Source organism: Megalops cyprinoides, chromosome 13 (assembly GCF_013368585.1).
Source record: "Megalops cyprinoides isolate fMegCyp1 chromosome 13, fMegCyp1.pri, whole genome shotgun sequence".
Lineage (NCBI taxonomy): Eukaryota > Metazoa > Chordata > Actinopteri > Elopiformes > Megalopidae > Megalops > Megalops cyprinoides.
This window is the reverse complement of record NC_050595.1, coordinates 5,100,659-5,113,074: the sequence shown is the minus strand read 5'-3', so window position 1 is coordinate 5,113,074 and position 12,416 is coordinate 5,100,659. Positions and strand designations below refer to the sequence as shown.

At 43.0% G+C, this 12,416-nt stretch overlaps 1 protein-coding gene across 1 annotated transcript; it reads left to right on the top strand.

Annotated features, from left to right (window-relative positions):
• Window positions 1–995: 995 nt before the first annotated feature.
• dhodh (dihydroorotate dehydrogenase) lies at window positions 996–9,602 on the top strand. The gene is made up of 9 exons (XM_036544054.1): window positions 996–1,066; window positions 1,725–1,937; window positions 2,184–2,383; window positions 4,609–4,691; window positions 5,155–5,342; window positions 6,868–6,981; window positions 8,686–8,839; window positions 8,941–9,100; window positions 9,189–9,602. The coding sequence occupies exons 1-9, from the start codon at window positions 1,049–1,051 to the stop codon at window positions 9,346–9,348; spliced, it is 1,290 nt and encodes a 429-aa protein (XP_036399947.1). The 5' UTR covers window positions 996–1,048; the 3' UTR covers window positions 9,349–9,602.
• The last annotated feature ends 2,814 nt before the right edge of the window (window positions 9,603–12,416 follow it).

Below are 12,416 nucleotides of genomic sequence, written 5' to 3'. Positions count from 1 at the left end.
AGAATTAATCCTATCAACCCAGACGACTGACTGAACTCACCATTTGAGGCCGGTTTTTGAGAAACCCTGTACTCTCCCAGCAAGCCTTGTCCCACCCACCACGACTGATTCCGGGCGTGCTTTATGTTTTTCTCTAGGAAAGTTTTGATTTCGCAGTTCAGGGCCTGCATCAGCTTGCCTCCTCTTCCCCTGCAATACTTGTCTGCCTCAGACCAGCTCCTGGGCTCCTGGACAAACTCATAGCAGGCGTTCCTAAACTGGACCACCCCTTCATCACAGGAGACATTAGCCTCAGACAGCACAGTCCCTGGGATCCAAAAGAGGACAGAGAGACAAAACAGGTTTGGAAAGGCCATGAGTGACTTGTTCTTGGTTCTAAGCTGTGGCAGACACACTGATCTTTCTTCAGCATGGTTGAGGGAGGAAAAAGGCTGCTTCTGCCTGTCTCAGGCAAATTGGTGAGATTTCCCCATGACAACAATGAATCTGTGCCCACTTCATTAGGAAAATCACTAAAGAAACTCGGACAGCATGCAAAGGACCAAAAAAAGGGACTTTACATAAATAAAGGTCAAAAGGGTTGGAAAGTAACTTTAGCAAAGAGCTAAAAATACAGCATCCATTGCAGGTTTCACAGGGTGCTGTAGTTAGAAGCCCAGCTGTTATATGTATAAGGGCCAGTTACTCTAGGTTTTTGCTTAAAAAAAAGTTTTTCTCCTACACCAGCTGAATGAATTATTTTCACAACCTGACAGCTGGAGCATCACTGAAATAACCCCCCCCCCCCCCCTACGCTGACAACGCTGAAACTGTCTGAATTCACCGTGGGCACCCCCTTTATATTATTTTATTGTGTTATCGAATTTTTTGTGGATCTCATCTTGGAGATTGGAACAGGGCATCCAATTCACCACGTTCACGATTACAACGTCACCAAACTCCTATTACCAACATGCCTGTGAAGTATCGCGAGATCGTCTTCAGGAAGTAGCTCTGCGCTTGCCCGTGTGCACTGCTTCCACTGTTACACAATGTGACATAAAGAGTCATGGCGGGACTCCTGAAGGTAACCAGCGTTAGAACTTATGTGAATACACATTTTAACAGACGCTTAGCCTTGTATTTGGCTTGTCAAAAACAACTAGATTTGAAACGGTGCAGTTGAAACGTTCTGACATACTTGCTTACAAGATTGGTAACTTGTCTTGAAGGGTGGTGAGCTAGTTTTCAAGTTATCTAACAAACAAGTTAACCTTAGCTAGGTGTGTGGCAGTCGTTCTTGCACATAATTCGGTACATGGTTGTCTGTTTATCTGTACAGCTAGTAATGTTGTCTGTCCACGCAGTGTCTTGCTAGGTAGGTAACGTTAGCCCACTTGTTATTACCAGGTTAATGAAATCTCACTGGCTAGCTTACTAGCACACAGTACGGCAAAAGTAAGTTAAAAAAGCAAGACCATCCTTACTTCGCGTAGTTTATATGAGGGTTATTGAATAAAAGCTGGTGAAAAAATAAAATTCAGTTCTTTAAGTCTTAAATATACCCTGTGTTAAAAATGTTAGTGTCAAAATGTTACAAGACGCAAAGCCAAACGGATAAAGCTCGCCACTGTTCGAAATATCATCGCGACTGCGCTATCGCGGCTGTCGCGTTTCATAAAGCAGCTGTAAGGAATTACATTTCACCATTTAACGCATTCACCTTCCTCTTTCTTTTCTTACAGAAGCGCATAAAGGAGGCAGTACAGGTGATAGGCTCTGGCGGAATCCTGTTTGTCTCCTACCTCACTGCCGTCGGAGATGAGCGTTTCTATGCCAACCAGCTCATGCCGGCGCTGCAGAGGATTGTGGGACCAGAGACGGCGCACGTGCTGGCGGTTCGGATGATCAGTCTGGGCCTGGTACCTCGGAGCAGGTACCAGGACCCACCCTCGCTGGTCAGTCCAAGGCGGGGGTTGTGTTTCAAGGCTTAGTTTGTGCTCATATGAACTAAGAGTGAAATGAATGTCCTCAATATTTCCTCGTCGTCGTTATGTTACAAAGACTATGTGTGGGAGACGGTCGTTGAACCAGTCATCTAGTCTTAAATATCAAGGAATGACCACCGCACGTGCCTAGTTAGCAGAGATTCATGTATCTGTCCTTGTGTGTGTGTGTTTATGTGTGCGCGTGCCTCCCTTTAGGAAGTGAATGTCCTCGGCCGTCGGTTCCGGAACCCAGTGGGGATAGCAGCCGGGTTCGACAAGCATGGGGAGGCCGTGGACGGGCTCTTTCGGCTGGGGTTCGGCTTTGTGGAGGTGGGGACGGTCACCCCACAGCCCCAGGAGGGGAACCCCAAACCACGGGTGTTCAGGCTGACTGCTGACCAGGCGGTGATCAACAGGTACAAGCACCACCGCATGCATACAGGCAATTCCATTACATTGCATTACCTTATTGGCATTTAGCATACTTTTTTATCCAGAGGGACTTACAGGGGTTACAGCTTTACATCTTACCCATTTATACAGCTGGATACTTACTGAGGCAATTGTTCAATAAGTACCTTGACCAAGGGTACAGCAGCAGTGCCCCAGTGGGGAATCGAACCTGCAACCTTTCAGCCTTTTTCCCTGCACCACACTGCTGCAACACTCTTCACTATATTAGTCACCATGGCAAACATGCTCAGCTATATGCACGTTTCAGACTCTGTTGTAGTTGTGTTGAGATAGATGGTCATTCTTTGATGGCATCATAGGGGATGCCGTGTCAAGCCAAAGCTGGACGATTTTGTGGATCACGTCTGCAGCCTTAAATTGTCTCCCCCAAGCAGTCAAATCTTTCAAAACCAGTGGGGTGCATTTCGAAATGAAGTGAGTGAAATGAGTTTTTTTACTTCCAGCATTTTTCTGTAAAATGAATGAGGAGGATGCTAAATGAAGTTTTTAAATGATTTCAGTCATGTAACCAGATTGATTTTGTATTCATATAACTTTCCAACACCTCCTCCGCCTTTCCTTTCCTACATGGAGTGTGCATATATTTGCCCCTGAATGAGATTCCCACTGTTCTTTACAGAATGTCAGGGCTTGTTGGAATTCATTATTCACGCATCTTTGAGTGGATCTTCATACAATTTGAATACATTTTACCATTATTAAGGGGAAAGCATGGCCCATGTGAAATGCACAAGGTTGGCAGTCTGACGTGATTCAGTGACATCCATGAAAAACACCAGCCGATTAACAGTCTCAAGGGGAAGATTCGCAATTTCCCTGCAGGCAAGATAGAATACCATTTATGTGTTTTAGAGTAGCTATGATTAGGTGAGTGATTCATATAATCTAAATGTAGTGCTTCTGTATCCACTTCAGGTGAGTGGGCGTGTTTAGGCATTTTGTTGAATATTTTGAATGGCAAATTCAGTACCTTTTGCACCGCAGAAATAAAGTGGTGAGTTTGAGGAAAGTCATGCTGGGTTTAACCCTTTTTCTGCCTTGTATGGTGAAGCCGTTGCTATAACTGTCTTAATATGCATGTACAGTTCCAGTCAAACATTTGGATGCACCTGATTAAGATAATCAGAAACATGCCTTCAAAGACATTTTGATCTAAAGCCTTATGCTTAAATGCTTCAAATTTGTTTCACAGACAAATATAAATAGTGAAGTTGATGCCAGTTATTTTTAAAAGTATTTTGGGGAACTTTGAAGAATCTAAAATAAAAGATTTTGATTTGGTTTTGATTTGTTTAAAAAAATGTGGTCACTGCATAATTCCATTTGTGTTATTTCATAGCTTGTTGTCTGTACTATTATTCTAAAATGTGGAAAATAGTAAAAATAGTGAAATACCCTTCTATGAATAGGTTAATCCAAACTATTGACTGGTAATTGTACAAGTCCCCTAAACACAGTCACAAGGACAAATCTGCTACATGAAAAGTTCAGATGTGTCAGTCTGAGCATTAATTCAGTTCTCAACTATTAAAAGAAAAGTACTGTATAAAATATAATAGTGTGTCGCATATATACTGTCACAAACCATTGGAAAATAAAATCCATTTTGATAATCCAGTGCTGACAGTCACTGAACCATTCCAGACCTCAGCTGTTTGTGCAACAATAAGAGCAGCAACTTGTCCTGTCTGGATTGTCATGGAGTAAAAATTGTGACAGGCTATTTCATTGCAAGAGTCATAGATTAAGTGAACCAAAATACTTTTATTATACAGCAATATCTCTCTCTCACACACACACACACAGTCTCCCCATAATGGCATAGTCTGCATTAAATTGCTCGTGCAAGTTCAAAGCCATTCCGTGCCAGAAAATTGAACAGGCAGATTTTTGATTTTTTAAGAGAAAATTGCATCCCTTTCATCATGCAACGTCTGTAGCATTGAACCAGTAAGGAAATGAAAATTGTCCTTGCCCGACTCAGACTATTCAGTCAAAATAACACCAATATTTGGAAACGTAAAAAAAAAAAAATATATATATATATATTTATATATACTGTTATTGCCTATAGTGATATTGACAGAGGCTACTCTTTGTAATTGAACTCAGGCTGACTGTACATGCACTTTGTGTGTGTGTCCGTGTATTTGTGTGTGTGTTTAAGGTATGGATTCAACAGCTGTGGACTAGCTGAAGTCCAGGAGAGGCTAAAGAAGAGGGAGGCGACCCAGTTACAGCTAACACATGGTAACATGTTGCTTCGGCTCAGGCTGGCCCATGCTCAGAATCCTTTTGATTATCCGGTGGCACATCTGAAAGAAACGCCCGCTTCAGATATACATATTTTTTTTTGCTTGGCAGATGTTCTGTAGAGTGGATCGTTCATATGTAAATTGATTTCTTCAGGCAGTGTAGTCTCGAGTGGAACTCATTATGCTTAGTGCTTTCTGTGGCAGACTCCATCTCTTTAAGCTGGTGCTTTGTTCTAAAGTATGGAGCGTCACAACACATTTTGCGCAGGGGCTGATGGGAGGAGATGTCAGGAGCTCCTCAAGTATGCAGCCATTGTCCAATCTCTGGACTTCACTTCCCATCATCCTCTCCGCAACCCACTTTGCGCCATTTTGCCTATGAAGGAAGACTAAGCAGTTTTCAAATAGCGTTAGCGAATCCCATCTTTGATATGACACCTGTTGCAATGCCCTTTCAGCCGGCCAGCCCATGGGAATCAACCTGGGCAAGAACAAACTAACCCAGGATGCAGTGGCTGATTTTACGGAAGGCGTGCGAACGCTGGGACCCCTGGCCGACTACCTGGTGGTGAACGTGAGCAGCCCCAACACCCCCGGGCTCAGGGACCTGCAGGGGAAGGAGGAACTGCGCCGCCTCCTGGACAGGGTGAGAAAGTGACACAAAGCCACATCATGTTGTTCCTTCGTATGCTTGGCCACGGTGTTCAGGTAGAAGCTGGCCTAGTGTAAATTACTTGTATCACAGTATGGATTTCATGCAACATTTTACACAGTGGGTTGGATGGCGCAACTCGCTGTCCTTGATGATCAGCTGGTTCACAGGCTATATATTATAGATTTGTTTTTTATAGATTATATGATATAGATTTATAGACTTTGCTGGCTTCCGTTGTTCCAAACCTGTTGACTTCTATTCACAGTATCTTTTAGCTGTTTAATGCAAGGATGTTTCATGTTTCATTTCAGTGGATTTTTCTGCCTCTCTGTTTCGAAAGGACAGATATCAGAGACCTCTGACTATACCAAAAGGGTGGAACACAGATTTGTGGTCGATCTCTGTCTGTGGTGTCGTGTCTGGCTCAACATTTTAGAGCAGTGTTTTGTTTGAAGATGATTTGACAATTTCAATTGAAACACTAGGTTTATCCATATCATATCTAAGTAGATGTCTAAACCATGATACCAAAACACTAATTTTGGAATGTTTACAGCTAATTTAAAGAAGCCTCTTGAAGCCAGCATGAGAGAGTGACTTTATAGGACTGAATAATGTCTTTCAGGTGCTGTAGCCAAATGTGTACAATTGCAGTACAATTGTATGTCTAGGGAAGCTGCAGACAGTGAAACTGAATATAATACTAATACACTAGTATTAGTGTGTCAGTGTCAGTAGTGTGCGTAAATGGATTATTGGATCATATTTGAGTTCTGCAATGGTTAACTGAGATAAAAATTTCTGTTTAGGTTTTTGAATCAGTTAAGTTACAGCTTTCACTTTAAAATAGATTGCATGAAAAAAATAATTTGATTTTGATGGTGTTCTGCTCTCATTTTTGAAATGTAACGAGTTGAACTGAGGCATGTGACCTGAAATTTCAACTACATGCTGAACTATTAGACTTGTAGCAGAATGTGGCACATCAGCGAAATTTCATCTATTGTTACAAAGTTTTACTTCTAGCTATTTTCATTTCTTTCTCTGAAGGCCATTTCACTTTTACTGTAGGGAAAAACTTTTGCTGATGAAAAGCCAAATACCTTTGGACCCTTCTGTAGTAAACCTACATCAATCAAGCCAATTCCCATGAACTTGGTGATCTTGAGACAAATTGTTTGTCTCTGCTCAAGGAGAAAATCGATACCTCATTGCAAAACGTGTGGGGGAGTCTGTGGGACACTTCATTTTGTTGTTGCTTGGTGATGGTCGTACCTGTATATCTGAGTGTGCGTTCTCAACAGCACATGTCTGCATGCCTGTCTGTCATGGTTCTGTCTAGGTTTTTTGGGTGTCTCCTTACGTGAGTGTAGATCTCTCTTCTTCCTTGTCATCTGTGTATGTGTGTGCGCGTGTGTGTGCGCGTGTGCGTGTGTGTGTGCGTGTCTGTGCGTGTGTGTGCGCGTGTGCATCTGTGTGGTCGTGCGTGCGTGCATACTTGCGTGTATGTGTGTAGGTGTTGAAAGAGAGGGACGCCCTGAAGTGTGAACAACGGCCGCCGGTCCTGGTGAAGATTGCCCCTGACCTCACCGCCCAGGACAAGCAGGACATTGCTGATGTCATCTCTGAGGTCAGCAGACTGATGCTCATAAGCTCTGCCCACTGCATACTAATAGCATTGTCTTCTACCCTTCCAACTCTGTTAGCTAGATTTAATTAGCCTGCTTATGTGCCAGACTCACATCCAACAAGCGAGTAAGAATTATTTATTTTTTTACTTGCTTATATTTGTCATACTGTATATCAATTCACCACTTCATGCCACACGTCAGTTCACCTAACACATACGTTTCCCATGGTGGGTCCACTCACCTTTTTTTACATCCTGTAATTTCAGTTCACTCACCTCATTGTTTCATTTCTTTCAGTCCTGAAACTCCACCTGTCCCATTGGCAGGATGTAATACCCGTTTCTTCGTCTCGATGTCTGTGTTCTCCGCTGTCGTGAAACCGTGTACTCGCTGGCTGATTTTAAAGTGCCTGATCGCGCCTCTGGTCCAGCTTTCATTTACTTCACTTAGCTAACTTTCCCCTAATAATCCCACCAGGTTGTGAATCAGAGAGCTAATTCTGTCACCAGGCAGGTTAGCGTCAAAGAACACAGCTATGGAACACAATTGTTATCACTTGACAGAATGCGAAAAAATAACCCCCTGCGGTAACACCGCTATTTTCTGTTAACTTTAAAATTATCGAGAGCAGAAACGACTCCTGCACTAACATTGCACGTCCACCAAGCCGATTGCATCTGAAATTGGTATGTGCTCTTTAAGTGGCGGCGTGTGATGAGAGTAATTGGTAGAAAAGCATGCTTTTCTCTTTCGTCATTCCGGTGGGCATGTAAATTGCAGTGGTGTTTTTGTGATTGACTGAGTGGGGTCGGCTTTTGAGTGCAAAAGTAAAGGCTTTCTAATTGCTAACAAGCACTCTGCTGTGTAAATGTGACATCCCTCCACCAGCTGGACCCAGAGGCTCAGTGGGGATTTTTACAGCAGTATGGTAATATAACTTTGCTGGTACCCCCTGCAGTCCTGAGCATGTTACATTACAGTATATTAAATTATTGGCTTTTAGCAGACACAAAACCAGAACAGAAAAATTTTCTCAACATTCCAGCATTTTGCATGTGTCATAGGTACATGCCAATAAAGCTTCTATGATCTCCGGTTCACTACCCATTTCATGACATGGTCAATATGATGTACAGTACATTATCGTTATTTAGTAGATGATCATATCCATATTGGCATACATATTTTACAATACAACAGCAGTGCCCCAGCAAGGAGTAGAACCAGCAACCCTTCAGTTATGAGCCCTGCTCCTTACCACTACGCCACACTGAACTACACTAGTGCTACACTGCCACTTCACATATATATTTTTTTGAGAATGTTTATTGAATGAGGAAGAGAGTTAAGTAGTTTTGACCACCGGGCAGTTCTGTGTTATTTTGGGCTGAATTGTTGCCTGCTGGAATCCTCTTGGTTTGTGTGAATCAGCTCAGTGTGTGTGTGTGTTTGTACTGAAGAACATCAGCAGTGCTTATAACCCATGAGTGTGTGTTTTTTTTCCTCTTGCCTTATTTTGAACACATTTGTCAGTCTCCAGATCTCCAGAACACATCTGTCCATCTGTGTGTGTGTGTGTGTGTGTGCGATTGTGTTAGTATAGATAGTATAGTATAGTATTGTCATTTTCTGATCTTCATATCTTTGCGATTATGGTGTACTATCTTACAGTATTACAGCGTGGCTCTGTTCCTGCATTTCAGCTCGGAGTGGATGGGGTCATCGTCTCCAACACCACGGTCTCCCGGCCGGATGAGCTGAAGGACTCCCAGCAGGGCGAGGTTGGGGGGCTCAGCGGAAGGCCTCTCCGGGACATGGCCACCCACACGGTGCGGGAGATGTACTGTCTGACGAAAGGTGGGTATCCAGGTCCCTAATGGGACTGTGGGCTCGGTGCCTGGGAGCCCGCTCGTGACAGAAGTGACCTTCCCTCTCTCGGTTCCTCCCCATCTCTCCAGGGAAGGTGCCCATCGTCGGGGTGGGGGGCGTGGCCAGCGGGCAGGATGCCTTGGATAAGATTCGTGCCGGAGCCTCATTGGTCCAGCTCTACACTTCATTGACGTATCAGGGCCCGCCCGTCGTCACCAAGGTCAAAAGGGAACTGGAGCAGCTTTTGAAGTGAGTGATGGGATGAGTGTGTGTGTGAGGCCACTGAAAGATTAAGCAAAGCTTGTGGGCAGTTGGCTAATGTGCCTTGTATTTTCAGGGAGCAAGGATTCACAAGCGTCTGTGAAGCTGTGGGTGCTGACCACAGGGCAGCGGATGAGAAACCTCAACTACAGGGTCCAGCGAAGGACAGTATTCATGTGGAGCCCACACTAGCTGCAGAAACAGCAGCTCCTGGGATACAGACACATCTCAGCTAGAAAATGACATTTTATTTCAACATCTTGCCTAAACTTGAATTACTGCACAAGATGACGGGGGATTGGTGGCAATACAGACAGTGCTGCATGTGTGCACAAATGAGAACCAGATTTTGAATGTGCGTCTTGATGTGTGTAATAAAATGGTGGTATTAGAAAAGAATCTGAGGCCACAAGAACTTGAAAAAGTCAGAGAAAAACCATCCCATTCAATATATGTGTGCTGTAAATTGTAAAATGAAAAAAAATACTGGCAGGGTTAATTTTATAAATGAAATGAGTGATTTAATGTAAACTGTAGTTGAATATTTATATATGTATATCTTATAATGTCAGCTTTGCTGACAAGTTATAACTGCACTGTGTGTATACTGTATAATGTGTAAATTCCATTTGCAACTTTGCCAGTCATATCAACTGCTCAACTGTGATTCAAGACAAATTGAGTGTGAAATGAACTGGTGAACCAGACAGCAGTAAGTAAAATGTCCAACTATGAGACTTGCCTGTATCTGTTTGTAACTCAGTGGATTTACAACCAGCAATTGTGGTGTCATTTAAGGGGGGGGGGGGGGGGGGGGGGGCTGGGGCTGGGGCTGGGGGCTGGGGCTGGGGGCTGGGGGTTGGAAAGGTCAGCTGGAGTGGATCCAATCAAATAATTGCATGCCAATTACCAGTTATCTTCTGGCAGTCTTCAGCTGGGGAGAAGCTGGAGAGAAGTGACAGTCTTGACATTTAGAGGAAGGATTACTGAACGGTGAGCAGGTAGGAATCCTGATTACGCGCAATTAGCTTCGTTGGATAGATAAATCAGCTCCTGTTGCATGGTTACTGCAGGGATACAAGTGATCTTCACAATCAGTGTCGGCCTAAGCCCCTCTCATTTACCGTGTTTTCCCAGCAGCCTCTGCTCTCAGCACCTTCATTTAAAAACCATAACGGGCGGCGCTTCGGCCGTTTAGCAGATTAGCAGACCGGGTTTATTCGTTAGGGCGCGTCTTTATGCCTGTTCAATGTCATGAGAGCTGTTGGTTATGAAAAGTGAAATCCTGTTTGCACATTGAAAAGGCAGCTCACTTTTCACCTTGTATGGCATGCAGAATGAATTTTATTCTTCATCGTGCCAAATATTCGTAATATTTCCAGGTATGACCACATTTTGTTCTTGATACCATTACATATCACTGTCATTAGCATTCGTGATTAACTGGTTTGACGTGTATTTAAATTGGTTAATGTAGCCCTAGAAACAAGGGCAATGGATTTGCAGTTGGGGAACTGGACATTGGACTTGGACATTGAATGTTGCAGGTTTTTAGCGAAGGGTTGGGACTCTGTTAGTTGCCCAATGCAAAGTAATTCACTTGCATCTCAGGGAATAGCCAGTGTTGGAAATACGTTGAATATACAATGGGTATGTTGACTTGAATGAGGACAGAGACTATGTCCTTATTCAAGTCAAAGTATGTTTCTCCCTGGTTTGATAATGAGAAATATGCCAAGTTGATATTTTGTGGTTTGATCTGCCTGCAGTAATGAAATATTACATGATAGAAGGTCCGTGTTATTATCAGTGGCATTTGGCAACATTGATGGATTTCCTCCATTTACTACACATAACAAATGTGCTTTTCATATCTACATAATAAAGTCGTGTTTGATTTAAAAAGTTTTACATCCAACAATACTAATTTAAGTGGATATACAATTATGCGTGCTTAAAAGATGTTAATGTAAAATTTGAACAAATAGAAACGGAGTAAACTTAAATTCTGGAAAAAAATGCACTGCTTTCCTGCTGTTTTCAGATGGAGGTCAGTGGCTTATGTGTAAACCCTGTGTTAAACAGAGACATAAGCTGTGAGCAATCCCTCAAAGTGGTTTCAAAAAACAGTGCGTAAAATGGCACTGTATCAAGAGGCAATACATCAATTTCCATACATTACTATTCTAGACAGAGCTGTAATACAAAAGAAGAGAAACGACAACAACAACAAAGAATATCAAAACACATGTTGGGTCAACCTGTTTTGGGGTCGTGAAGCCCTGCCGTGGCTTCTGTGGGGTTCCTGCGCGCCTTGGAAGGTCTCCCATGGCATTGTCACTCCCGACACCAGCAGATAACGCATCTGGCACGCAAGTGGGTATCTGCGTTTCCCGCCCACCTCTTAACTGAAAAGGTCAAGGTAAAAATATCTTCCTCCCAAGCAAGTATTTTAGCAAGGTCTAATTACGCTTTTGGCACAATTAAGCTCCCGTTTTTTTTTTCCCCTCCACTCAATTTTCCATTGATTGGACAGAAAGACCCAGAGGCGGAGAGTTGGGTGATGGTTATTTTAAGTGCAGGCTTCAGGGGAAGTGACGAGAAAGTCCTGTCTGCTCTAGGTAGTGATATTACACGTCATTGTTAAAAAGGCAAACTGTAGCGGCCACTTGTGCGTTCTCATAGTTTTAAAGACACTCTGTCCTTAGGTCCGTTCTTTCTTCTGCTTTAGCTACTAGTGTGAAAATTAAGTGTGATAAAAACCTTTCTGTGTGTGTGTGTGTATGATATGTTTGTTTATATAGTTCAAAATGCTTTGTACTTGGTAATGGTTGGTAAGGGTCAATGACCAATCAGTCCCACATCTAAGCTCCTACAGCTCCACTATCCCTACAAATTTTTGATCTGAGCTGTCCAGCAGTATTAGTCCAGAGGGATCAACACTTCACAAAGTGCAAAAGCACTGGAAGGCCCAACATTGTTCTATAAATAAATTCAAAAAGGGTAAATAAAACCACCTGAATATTCCATGCAGTAGAATCAATAGAGCTGTCTCCCTTGATTTTTTGGGATATCAACCTGATATCCCAAAAAAACCGTCTATTGATGTGCAGTTACTAAACCAAGAATTTATGATTACCTGTACAGATAGAATGTACAATTACTTGGACTGCACTTGTTAGTGTGACAGCAAGCATGTCAGCATCATGCAAATTAAGGTGAATTGCTTATCAGCGTTGCTAAATAGAGCATGTTGGTCCGCCGACTGGCCATCCGGTGCTGAAACGTCAGGGAAGCGTGACTT